Source organism: Drosophila arizonae, chromosome 3 (assembly GCF_054131065.1).
Source record: "Drosophila arizonae isolate 15081-1271.41 chromosome 3, UAZ_ARI_1.0, whole genome shotgun sequence".
In the NCBI taxonomy this organism is placed as follows: Eukaryota; Metazoa; Arthropoda; class Insecta; order Diptera; family Drosophilidae; genus Drosophila; species Drosophila arizonae.
In genome coordinates this window covers 24,360,647-24,373,790 of record NC_142923.1, presented here as the reverse complement: position 1 = coordinate 24,373,790, position 13,144 = coordinate 24,360,647, and the positions used below count along the sequence as shown (strand labels likewise).

At 32.8% G+C, this 13,144-nt stretch overlaps 1 protein-coding gene across 1 annotated transcript; it reads left to right on the top strand.

Moving 5' to 3' along the window:
- Positions 1-5,388: 5,388 nt before the first annotated feature.
- On the top strand, positions 5,389-12,182 carry LOC108620469 (beta-1,4-glucuronyltransferase 1). The gene is made up of 3 exons (XM_089464602.1): positions 5,389-6,309; positions 9,246-10,017; positions 10,934-12,182. The coding sequence occupies exons 1-3, from the start codon at positions 5,903-5,905 to the stop codon at positions 11,129-11,131; spliced, it is 1,377 nt and encodes a 458-aa protein (XP_089320728.1). The 5' UTR covers positions 5,389-5,902; the 3' UTR covers positions 11,132-12,182.
- Positions 12,183-13,144: the final 962 nt, after the last annotated feature.

The following is a 13,144-nucleotide window of genomic DNA, read 5'->3' as shown; positions in this document are numbered from 1 at the left end:
CGGTTGGATTCAGATCAGGAGAATGACTGGGCCAAGCGAGAGGGTCCACCTTACTAACCTCGAGTTTATACTATTGTAGACGAGTGTCTCGGGCCGTTATCTTGTTGACAAACCCAGCGCAGAGGCATGTTATCCTCAGCATATGGTAACAATACATTTTCGAGAATATCCCTGTAGTCTGCTACTCTCATAACATCAGATATTAGGAAAATCAGACGACACCACACCATAATGTTTCCACCGCCATGCTTCACTATTTTTTTTTTTTTGTGTAGCGAGGATCGAATTCTTTACCTGTAAGGAGTCTGACATGCCTGGAATAGTCATTTCTATAATGGCAAATTTTGGTTTCGTCGTTAAATAGGATAATACGCCACTTTTTTATACCCTGAACCCATTGAAAATGGGAAATCAGGGTATAATGGTTTTGTGAAAAAGTATGTAACGGGCAGAAGGAGGCGTGGCAGACCCCACAAAGTATATATATTCTTGATCAGCGTGACGAGCTGAGTCGATATAGCCCTGTCCGTCTGTCCGTCCGTCCGTATGAGTGCGTCGATCTCAGAAGTTATAAGAGCTAGAGAGCTGAAATTTGGCATGCATACTCGTGTGTACCATACGCAGTACGAGTTTGCTTTATTTTTTCGATAAATCGTCCGATAACTTTTTTATCGAGAATAATCGAAAAATTGATTTTGTTCTTTTAGCCTAATTTGAACATTTTTAGACCTGGAGACTTCAAATTTGCGTTGTATATAAAGTTAATCGATACAAAGATTTTGTAATTTACAGATTTTGGATACCACGCCCCCTTCTCCCCCAAATCGTAAAAAACGCATTTCAAGTACTAGAGACTTGTGCTTTGGAATGTACACACATATTTACCATATGATTACACTCTGAAAGTTTCATTAAGATCATATGTTTACAAAAGAAATTATTCGACAAATAAATTCTCATAATATTGCCCACACTGCAGCGCAGCCCAACCGCAGTCGCTGCTTACTGCGCAGTTAGCAGAGCGCAGGCTTATGCGTGCGTGTGGATGCATGTGTATGTATGTGTGCATAAAAGAAGTGCAGAATGATTAGAATATCAGATTAGAGGGTTCAGGGTATCTCCTAGTCGAGCAGTCTCGACTAGAGCTTTCTTACTTGTTTTACTTTCAGATCCTTCCTAGGTGATGTGGTCTTTACCAAAATTTTGCATCATCATAAAATTTTTGGTGAGCATCAAAGGAACTACTTTTTCGATACAACCTGATAGTTTAGCCATATGTAGTCATCTCCCAATTGAAGAAGCATTAATAATATTATCTATTACGGACGCAATGACCTTTTAAGATTTGAAAGGGTCGGAAAAGTTGATATCCTTATAATGCGTCGATTCAGTTCTAGTGTGGTTTTCGATGGACTTCCACGTGTTCCCTTTTTATTGTGCATCAGTTTCGCAATTTCACGCAAAGATTTGCCACTCCTTCTAAGGTTTTTAGCAATTCTGCGTTCCTTACTCGAACAATTAATATTTCGACCCATCTACATATGATATTGATCTTTTTTTTTTTTTTTACATTAAACATCTGTAAGAAGGTTACTTACTATTTTACAACAATACAAGAAATCATTCTTATTGGTGGATTGTGACTACTATGAATTTAGGGGGAAATATATATATATTTTTATACCCTGAACCCATTGAAAATGGGAAATCAGGGTATAATGGTTTTGTTAAAAGTATGTAACAGGCAGAAGGAGGCGTGGCAGACCCCACAAAGTATATATATTCTTGATCAGGGCGACGAGCTGAGTCGATTTGGCCCTGTCCGTCTGTCTGTCCGTCCGTCCGTCCGTATGTATGAACGCGTCGATTTCAGAAGATATAAGAGCGAGAGACTTCAAATTTTTTTTTAAATGTCCGTAATTACAGCGCGCATATCAAGTTTATCATTAAAAATCGCTAACTCATCCCGATCTTTTTTTATCGATAAAAAACCTTATCGAAAACCAGTTATAAAATTATATCTTCTACACCCTTATTGCTAGAGTCTCCAAATTTTTAATGTATGCTTATATGCAATTTATACAATTTCGGTTTTTGTTAAAATTTACCCCCCACCCTTAAATTCACCCCCTCACCCTAACTTTTGTAAAAAGCGTATTTCAAATACTAGAGACTTGGGCTTTGGAATATACACACATATTCACCATATGATTACGCTCTAAAAGTTTTATTAAGATCGTATGTCTACAAAAGAAATTATTTAACAAATAAATTCTCATAATATTGCCCACACTGCAGCGCAGCCCAAGCGCAGTCGCTGCTTACTGCGCAGTTAGCAGAGCGCAGGCTTATGCGTGCGTGTGGATGCATGTGTATGTATGTGTGCATAAAAGAAGTGCAGAATGATTAGAATATCAGCTTGGAGGGTTCAGGGTATCTCCTAGTCGAGCAGTCTCGACTGGAGCTTTCTTACTTGTTTTTTTTTTGGCAGGCATCATATTGCCAGATTGCTCTCTTAAAGTTACCATCCAGTTTTTTTCAAAAATATATAAAATTAATTAGTTATAAGAGAATCTACAAAATTTTTTGGGTGTACTTATTATTTTCATCATGAGTGTATGTATGTATCTATGCCTCCTTGGATCTTTGTATTTAGGTAATGCAACAGCCCAAAACTGAGGCAACTAGCATAAAGATGCGTACTGAAAAATTTGCAAATGAGAAATATGTATTGTATACACTTTAACTAGATTAGATCCTGGCACTTGAAATTGTTATATACATATATATTAAAATACATATTCATCCAAATTGAATTCTCAATCCATTTCAATTTTATATAGCTTCGCTATTTTGAGTAAAAAACAAACTACATCAAACTTTTGTGTTCATACTCATACCATTTGCTAGTAGTTATTCGGACTAGTAATTTTCTAGATTAGATTACGTAAACCTATTTACATACATATTCATGTCGACTTTCAAGTCGTAAATGTCGTCAGTGTTGGAGCTACGACTGTCTAATTAAGATTTTTAAAGTCTCTACTGCTAGCAACTGCTCTTGGATTCTCTAAAATTGAAGTCAGATAAGTTAGCATAGGTTTACATATAGCTTAGTGCTTGTACTGCATTTCAAAGTCAAATAATTGATCATTTTATTAGTCTAGAGTACGGTGCACTTAAAATATATGCCTACAACCACACCGTTCTCCTAAAAATAAAGAATACAGTCATAAAATTTTGTTGATTTTTATAAATATTTTCAAAGCATTTAATTTTGATGTGCGAATACTTTATGGAACTGTTTTATAGGTGTGAGTTGTAACTGTGAATCTTTGGCCTTGATCTTTTATTTATTTTATATACATATATAAGAATTAATAATTAATTAGCTACCGAATCTTTATTAAAATACTTTAGTTAAATTTACAAATGAATATCGGGTCGATCAAATTAATCAGAGTAAAAACTACCAAAAATAAATAATAATAAATATATATAAACTACATATTTTTAAAATTTCACATGCAATTTCGACTTTAATCCATAATTGTTATAATAGTACTTCAGCAAATGGAGTGCACAGCTAACTAAGCCCTTGAGACTTTATTTCTATTATCATTAATCATGAACGGAAGTTGAGGGCCTGGAATACGTATCGCTATCCAAAAAACAAAAAAATGTTTATGAAAAAAATTTGAAAATATAATGAGACATACACTACAAATTTTTGAGCACAATGTAACATTGAGCATTCCAGCTTATCTCTTAACTTATCGCAATCATATATTATATATTACTTGAGTTCAGTCTGCCGAAATAATATATAATATTTATTTATTTAATATATATATTTGTTAGTGTAAAATGTTACAAAAAGTTTATGCTTCGGTAGGTATTTGGCTGTCATATCTCAGAAAGGGTTTTCCGCATAATCAATTCATTTCGCCCGAACATATATATGGAATCAGCTAAGCCTTATCATATCAAGCTTATCGATCCGTTACTGTTTATCAATAAGACTCATATGTAACTTCGTTTGATCAACCTGTTCACAGTAACACTAAGAGTAATGTTTACAAAAAAATTAAATAATAAGAATGACATGTCATGTCATGTCAAACATTTTGACGAGTAATTGCTTATCGATAAGCCGTAATATGTTGCTAATAGTATAAATTTCACTGTATCAAAAAAGAAAAAAATTGGAATAAAATATTTATAGTTCACATAACAGAAATCTTATCAACAATTAATCGAAATGCTATTACTTATCGATAAGCCACATACAGATCGTGACATGACAAGCTACCTCATCATAATCTTATAATTTTAGACGGTTACTATAATGACAATGTATCGATAGCTATTGCTTATCGATAAGCCACATTTACCTAACACTTGTCCTATACTTGTCCGTTAATCAATTAAATTAATGATTTTTCGACAAAACACTCAAATAAAAGAATACGTACATCAAACAGTAGACGCCAGATAAAGCTTATCAGAGATAAAGAACTTCAATTATTATGATGAGGTACCAGAGGTATTCCTCTACTGATAAAAAGCAAACATGCAAGTAAGAGGGATCTAGTCGGCACTGCTCGACTAGAAGATACCCTGAGCTCTGCCAAGAGCTGATATGTTAAGCAATCTGAAATCAAAATATATAAAGTCTGTGCAAATATTTCAGGAAACTCCATTGAAACTGACCCTAAAAACTTATGTCTTTTCGACTTTTATCGATACAAAAACAAATGGGATGGATTATCTTTCGATAACTGACATATGCATTTATAATTTTTTATCTCTAGCTCTTGAAGTTTATGAGATCGCAGCGATCATAGGATCGCAAAGGTGTACGGTAGGGTTGACTGGCGGACGAATGAAGGGCGAACGGCCGGATGAAAGGATGAACGGAAGCTCAGACAAACAGACGAGGCAGGGCACACATAGAGACAGACGAACGATTGAACGTGCAGGTGGTTAGACAGATGGATGCATGGACGATCGAGCCCGGGTAACCATATATACATATATTAAACCTAGGAAGTCTGCCACGCCCTCTGCTGCCTTTTACATAAATTCTCACAAAAGCTAATATACCTTGAATACCCATGAAAGTAAAGAAAAAAATTATATTTATGTACATAATATATATAAATTATCTATATATAGTTTCTCATTATTTTCAATGTTTAGTCTTTAAGAGGCTCCACAACTTCTGGTTCAACTAAAACACAAAATTAGACAGTAAAATGTCTTATCACAAATAATAGCTTCTCGCCCAATGTTTAACCATGTTAGATTAGGACTTTAGAAATTACAGAAATTACAATCGCGCGACTCGTCGCTTATCACAATCCTCGCACTCTGAAGTCTGTTGAAGTCTGTTGAAGTCGACAGTTCGCGTTTATCACTTGGCGCTGCTGGTCATTTTAGAGAACGGAAAGTGTGTGGCCCCTCGCCTAATGAAATATCTAACTTGAAAGAATACAAAAGCAAAAAAATATCGTTTCTTTTATAAAAAGAGTCTGTTCAACTAAACGGGCATTGGTTTCGGTATTTGAACGATTTAAGTTCATCCAATGAAAACTTATTAGCGGCGGCCATAATTAAGCCCAAATAAAGTGTTCAAGCATATGTATATACATCTCTTTTTATATTTTGGCATTTATCAGTTTAGTTTCGGTTTAGGCACGTCTTGGACACATCGTGTTCAGCTAGCCCAAAGAAAAGTGTAAAATTACAATGAATATTTAAGTAAATTATATTCATTTCTGATTCTTTATATACATGTTCGAGCTGTAACAAAAGATATCGCTGTAATAATTGTGCACTCGAGTTTGTCGCGCGTTTTCGCGGTTTGTGTGTTTCGAGCAACTTCAAAGATTCTACATCCATGGCTGTACAGGTCAACAAGCGTAGCTTATTTTTCTTGCTACTTTTGGCATTTGTCATTTTTCTTGTGGTGCGCAATTTGAGGGAAACCCAAAAATTGGCAGCAGCCTTGGCGAGGCACAAACTCGGCCATCGAGTCCCGTCGGAGGTGGCTACCGTGGCTAATCCGTTCAGACCGAGCACGGAGGAACCTTTGTGGCTATCGCCACGCACCCAAGAACTTCAAGAGCTGCTGAAGTGTCGCAACCGCCGGCTGCGGCTACAGAAAGAACAGCATGGGAAATATTGGGTGGTGCAGAACCTGATTAGCGGACGACTCAGTCGTCGCATGGCCTGCGCCGAGTCCATAACGTACACCACCAATGGCGATTATACGTTCTTCGATAACCTCGAAACAATTGCCGATCGGTGAGTAATGTGCCCAGATCTAAGAATTTTAGTTACGAAATATTCTCCTTATCACAGCTATTCCGTATTCAATTTAATTTTAATACGTGCTCTGACTATGCAAGTTTTTTATTTCAATAATGTTTAAAAAAAAAAAAAAAATTAATGATTTTCGCAATTAAAAAAATTTTTAAATTAAATATTTTTTCTGTTCATTTTTGTTGTCAACTTTTTTATTCATATTTTAATTCGGATGTTTTTTTTTTTTTCAAGTTTTATTTAAAAATTTTTCTATCAACAATTCATTTTAATCAAAACTTGAATTTTTTTTTATAATTTTGTCAAATTTTTTATATTTAAATTTTTTTCTATTAATTTGTTCAACTTTTTTATTCATATTATTTTTTCTTATTTAAAAATATTTCTATCAACAATTTATTTAAATTAAAATTTATATGTCCTTATACTCAATTTTTTTATCAAAATATTTTTATCAATATTTTTTTTATTCAATTTTTTTTTTATATTTACTTTTTTGTTTATTTTTTAAATAAAAAGTTTTGTATTTAGTTTACTTGTAGAGGCTATAAGCCATCATATAGATATTTCTCCACAAAAGTCTACTTATTGTAGGGTGCGAGCCCATTTGGGCTTCGTAATTATCTTGAAAACGCATATACATCCTCTCTTGTGACCTATTTTATTCCTATTACATTCATATCATTGGTCAGATACAAAATTTTATTTACTAGTCTACGAAAAACAAAATTAATGCGAAGTCGTTATTTTATTCTATTCAACAATTCTGCAACTGTAGGAATCAGAAGATGCCCATGTAGATTTTACTACTCAGAGTCATGTGGATTTTTATCAATTTGAACCACTTCCCAATGTGCGTAGATACATTGTTTATTTTGTGACGGGGCTTGGCTACACTGGCATATAAAAATATTTAAATTTTTCAATTATAATAAACCATTTATAGCAAACTATTTAAATATTCATAATTTGCCACTCCTTATTCACGTTTTGTAAACAGATTTTCAATTGATAATACCAAAGGTAACTTGGAAAAATTCAATTATTTATCAGAATCAATTTTAATAAAATTTCAATAAACATAACAATTCGTAGACAATAAATTAATTTGCAATAAAAAATCATAAATTAACAATCATCAAGCTAAGTTATTGAGTCTCAATATTGTTAAGGTAATCTGAATGGATCATTAAATTTAAATAAATTGAACATTAATGAACTATGGGCGAGATAAAGCTAATTTTATGAGCAGCTAAATTGGCGCTCTGGTTTCGAATTATGATAACTTGAAAATAGAGATAAGACTTTTGTATCTTAAAACCAGTTGAAAATGCTTGATTGGTATATCAGGTCTAAAGCTTGTGGCGAAAAGTATGTGAACGGCAGGATGAAGTGTGGTAGATCCCATAAAGTATAGACACGTTATACTTTGCAGAAAGATTGGCAAAATCGAATAATATTTTTGACATTTATATATTAGATTCTGTTTTATTTTTTATTATTTTTATTTTTATTATGGAGTGGAGAACCTGTACATCAAAATTTAATTTTTTAACAACACATTCAATTTAATGCCTAATTATTTATATTATATTCCTATAAACTGATTTCAATGTTATCAATACAAATCAAATCCCATATGCCTAATACATACGTTTTTATAATACATAGACAAATTGATTTTAGAACTTCTTTTTAACTCAACTTCTTTCACTCATTCAAATTATTTTGCATATTTACAATTCTTAGTCATACTTGGAGAATTTCATTTATATAGTACTTCTAGAACTAGAAGTTATTCAGCAACTAATTTGCCATAGTGCTGCAGCAGCAGTGATCAATGCACGTTCTTGCGTATGTATATGTGAGTATATATGTACATGTCTGTATACCTTTAAAGAGGTATATAAGAATCTAGAATGATTCAAAAGGCTGATGACGCCTACTTGTGTATAAAATTCTCATTCAGAACTGGGAATTTGAAAAGCATGTGATAATATAATAAGCTTATATTATGCAGTATTTATTTTGTATCGCAATGAGACAGTATCTTCTCATTCACCAATCCTAAGATCAAGTGTGAAAATGATCGAAAAAGAAAAAAAGTGAATGGTAAAATTAAATATAGCTAATGCAAAAGGTAGAAGTGGGTGTGGAGAGCGAGAGAGTTAGAGGTCATTACTTAAGATCTATAAAGAAGACGCCAGATATGTATAATCTGACAAGGAATTTTCACATTACTCAGTTTGTTTGGAATGCGATCGTATCGACATACATATATAACTTTATAAAATTCTAATTAGCTATTCAAGTTCTACACAATTTCTACCTTGATTATGTTGACCGTTTTTCAGGCAATGATAAAATAAATATTTAAATTTACAGTGTATAATCTTTACGTTAGTTATCATTTTTTACTATTTACATTATTATCTATACAAAAATAAAAAAATATTGAAGCTACACTCTAAATACGCAATACTAGAATTTTAAATCGAAGTATTGACATTTTATATAGGAATTTCTAAGGTCGAACTAAATTGATTATAAACACATGCAAAATAATGTAAAAAAAAAAAAGCGGCATTAAATTTCTGTTAGATTTAAAGTTTTTAAATGTTTAAAATATAATGAGAATAATATAATTTCCGTTAGATTACAAAATGCTTATTAAATTTAAAGTGTTAAAATTGTTCTGAGAATATTTTCTATCATAGAAATGCTCTTAAGAAGACATTTTCAATGACTCAAATAAATATTTTAAGTGAATTTTACTATATTGATCAATTTAATTTATTAATATAAATATTTTGTGGCTTGGATCAAATTTAATACTTTCAATTTCAAAGCTGAACTATGAATGTACTTTTGGTTTTTTGAACATGTTTTTGATCTACCCTAAATCCAACTATTTGCAGGTGGTTCGGCCCCATTAGCTTTGCCATACACACACCTGGCTATGATCTGAATGCCACACTAGATGCCATTCAGTACGTGAGAAACTGTTTGCCTGGCAGCCAGTTGATCAGCGACTTTGTTAGCTTTCACGTTTACTTCTCCAATGAGCACATGCCCGAGTATGTGCCGTTCGATGAGGAGGAGGCCCTCAATTGGCCCTACCGATGCGTGGATGAGAATGGCACTCTGTTGGCACCGCCCTATCTGCAGAACCGGACGACCATGTACAAGGTGCAGGCCAATCTGACGTATCCCATCAATGTGGGCCGAAATATCGCTCGCAGGGCTGTCAATACGCATTTCATATTCGCCTGCGACATCGAGCTCTTTCCCAGTTTGGGGCTGATCGAACAGTTCTTGGACATGGTGCATCGCAATAGAAGTGTCTTGGCCCTCAGTCCGAATCAGCGGCCGAGAGTCTATCCCTTGCCGGTCTTCGAGATAGAGGAGAACGAGCAAGTGCCCAATGATAAATTGGAGTTGTTGGATCTCCTGCAGAAGCGTCGCGCTCAGCTCTTCCATGCGAAAGTCTGCGCAAGCTGCCACAAGGTGCCCGGCTACCAGAGATGGATCAATCGTACGACTCCCATCCCGGACGAACTGCAACTGTTCAGCATGACCCTCAGGCAGGATAGTTTCCGCCACTGGGAGCCCTTCTACATCAGCGACAACAAGGAGCCGGTCTTCGACGAACGCGTCACCTGGGAGGGACAGTCGAACAAGCGCATTCAGGTGAATCTTTTAATCTAATCTCGAGACTTGAAGTAATAAGTTCACAAAGATTATTCGATTGAGGGTTATCAAGCATTATCGAAACATGTTTCAAGTGGGTTAACTAAATCAAACTGTTTTCGATTAGCCTAAAATGACCTTGCAGATATCAGGCTATAGCCTTATTTTAGCTCCGATCTAGATAGTAGTGCAAACAAAGACTTTATGATAGCTTGAACAATATCCATAATAAGTAAATATGAAAGAAAGAAGTACGATATAGATTGACTGCTGCTTATACATATACATATGTATGTATGTAGTAGAGCAAAACTCCGAATGATATCAGAATTAATGAAAATGAAATTTTTGTAAAAATGTGAATATGTTATGAATTAATTATCAAATTAACCATATATACATAACTAAAAACACAAAATCAACCTATTTATAAAACTAAGTTTTATTTTCATTAATAATAAGTATAAATATGTATATAAATATAATATCTCGAGATTGTCTCTATCTTAATGTAGCTATGTATCTATATATCTATATAACAATATATATGTATATATATATATATATACATATATATATATATATATATATATATATATATATATATATATATATATGTATCTATGAATCCTTATATCTTTGTATCCTTGCATTTTTGCATCTTTGTATATTTGCATCTTCTCATCTTTGTATCTTTACTAAGTATCGAATTATCGAAGTATTCAAGTACCTAAGCATCTGAGTATCTAAGTATATAAATATATTAAGATGTAAATATTTAAGTTGTTAAATATCTAAATATTCTTTTGATTAGACTATCATTCGATTGGTCCTTAATAGATTAATTACCCAATAAATCACTTTTTATATTAAAATATATTTTGTTGCCAAGACTAACGCTTTCTATTTCTTTTAGGGCTATGCAATGTGCCTGCTAGGCTACGAGTATCATGTGCTGCATCCCGCTTTCCTGGTCCACAGTCCTGGCATCAAGAATTCCACACGTAGTGCGGTGCGTGCCAAATACGCCTCTGAAATGACCAGGTTTATTAAAAAGAAAATCGAGCCCGAGTATCGAGTGCTCTACGGAAAGAACAAGAAATGCATAACGTGATCTAAGTTGCCATATCAAATAGTCTAAGCCAGTCAGACAGCTAGACGATTGCCATGCAATCAAGTAAAAACATTTATTAAATATTTTTAGCTAATCTAAAACTTAAAATAAGAATTCAAAGAAACTGCCTTTAGCAAAATAGCTGTGAATCCTCTAAAGGGAAACTAATTGTTATAGATGACATTTTGGCATGGCAACCATCGCGTCAATTTGTTCCATCCAAAGTTATGAATTTATAGTTTAAGTTTAAGGAATTCTTTACTCTGTAAATTTATTCGATTGTTTAAGTTCGGAAGTGGTACTACAGAGAAAACAATAAAAAAAAAAAAAAAAACAATATAATTATTTAATTTAATTATTAAATTAATTAATTATTTAATTAGAATAGAATCTAAATTAAACAAAAAATCAGTTAATAGTATATTATATTCCATAAACTGTTATATATAAATATTACCTCAATTACCTCAATTATAATATATCTTTAAATATCTTTAATATTAATAATATTCTAAAAAAGTAAGATAAAAGCTTTACAGAAAACTACATAAAGGTTTAATCTTTTTTAAATACATATTTCGTCTATTAATTATTTACAAAGCGATGTGCTTATATCTTATCAATTATAATTGTTCTAATTATTTTCTGTTATCATGGTCAGGTAAACTTTTGAATCTATCTTTATTTGATACTGTCTGGCAACGCTACAGGCGAGTCAAGTTTTAAGTTCTTTGCTAAAAGCTTTTAGCAATGAACGCTTGCGCTTAATAAGCACTAGATGGCGCTTTAAGACGGAACATGGAAATGCTTGTGGAATATAAAAATAAGAATATAAGACAAATAAGTGTAAAAAAATGGCAATATATAAAAAGAAAAATAAATTAGAAATACAATTTCGAGGCTTAAATATATTTCAATTACTTAAAATATGAAAAAAGGAAAATAAATAAGTTGAAACTAAAATTATAAAAACTATAGAAAAAATAAAAAACAAATAGGTTAGTATATAAAGTTCATTGTTATTTGACCAAAAATAAAAATATAATATATATCTTTTGGTTTATTTTTTTTATATATATTTTTTTTTATTTGATTCAGTTTCAGCTTAAACTAAAATCTATTAATTCCATTATGAAGTAAAATGTCAGACAAAAGTTCATGACTTTGGAGGTATTTCTGAGCATCATCATCACCATTTGTCAAACTTTCATCAGAAATATGTTTTATTGTGCTTAATTTCCACCATTTGTGTTTACATTTATCCGATGTTGATATAGAATTAATGGCATTGGGATATTTCACTGTAGTTGCACTAATAACTGGATTCAATGGATCCGAGCCATAAAGCTGTTGATATTGTTTACTTCTCACAAGACTCATAATTTGCTCAAAGGCGAGCAAAACAAAGAAGTCATAGACAACGAAAGCTACAAAATAAGTATATATTATATATTAGGAAATAGAGAAAAAGAACGAGAGAGAGTGAGAAAGAGAGAGAAAGAGAGATAGAGTGAGGTAGTGAGGGAGCTACAGAGTGAGGGAAAGAGATACAGCGAGAGAGATAGAAAGAGATTAAAAGATTCAGACAGGGAGAAAGAGATAGATAAATAGATAGATAGAGAGAGAGAGAGATAGAAAGAGAGTTACATATTCAGACAGAGTGAAAGAGATAGATAGAGAGAGGGAGAGATCGAGAGAATACGCACTTGCGTAAGCAGCTGCCGTCACAGTTAAAACTATTAACTTTTCCAGACTAACGAAATGTCGAATAATTCGAAGAAATAAGACAGCAATTACAATGATTTCCACGATAAAAACAAATTCAAAGAAAGCCAAAGGCAGAACAAAATAACGTTTCAGCTGAGCAAAAATGAAGACAGGTAGAAATAATTTGAAGTGTTGAATATATAGTTTACAGATAATACAAAAGCTCACGTTATATGCACCATATCCAGCAACAACACATGCAATTCCATGACCAATGCTATAAAGCTGCAGGAAAAATGTTAATAT

What these genes read in the sequence shown, in the direction of transcription:
- LOC108620469 (XM_089464602.1), top strand. Translation starts at nt 5,903, where the DNA reads ATGGCTGTACAGGTCAACAAGCGTAGCTTATTTTTCTTGCTACTTTTG. An exon ending in CTCGAAACAATTGCCGATCG is followed by an intron (nt 6,310 to 9,245) that starts GTGAGTAATGTG and finishes AACTATTTGCAG; the next exon opens with GTGGTTCGGCCCCATTAGCT. An exon ending in AGTCGAACAAGCGCATTCAG is followed by an intron (nt 10,018 to 10,933) that starts GTGAATCTTTTA and finishes TATTTCTTTTAG; the next exon opens with GGCTATGCAATGTGCCTGCT.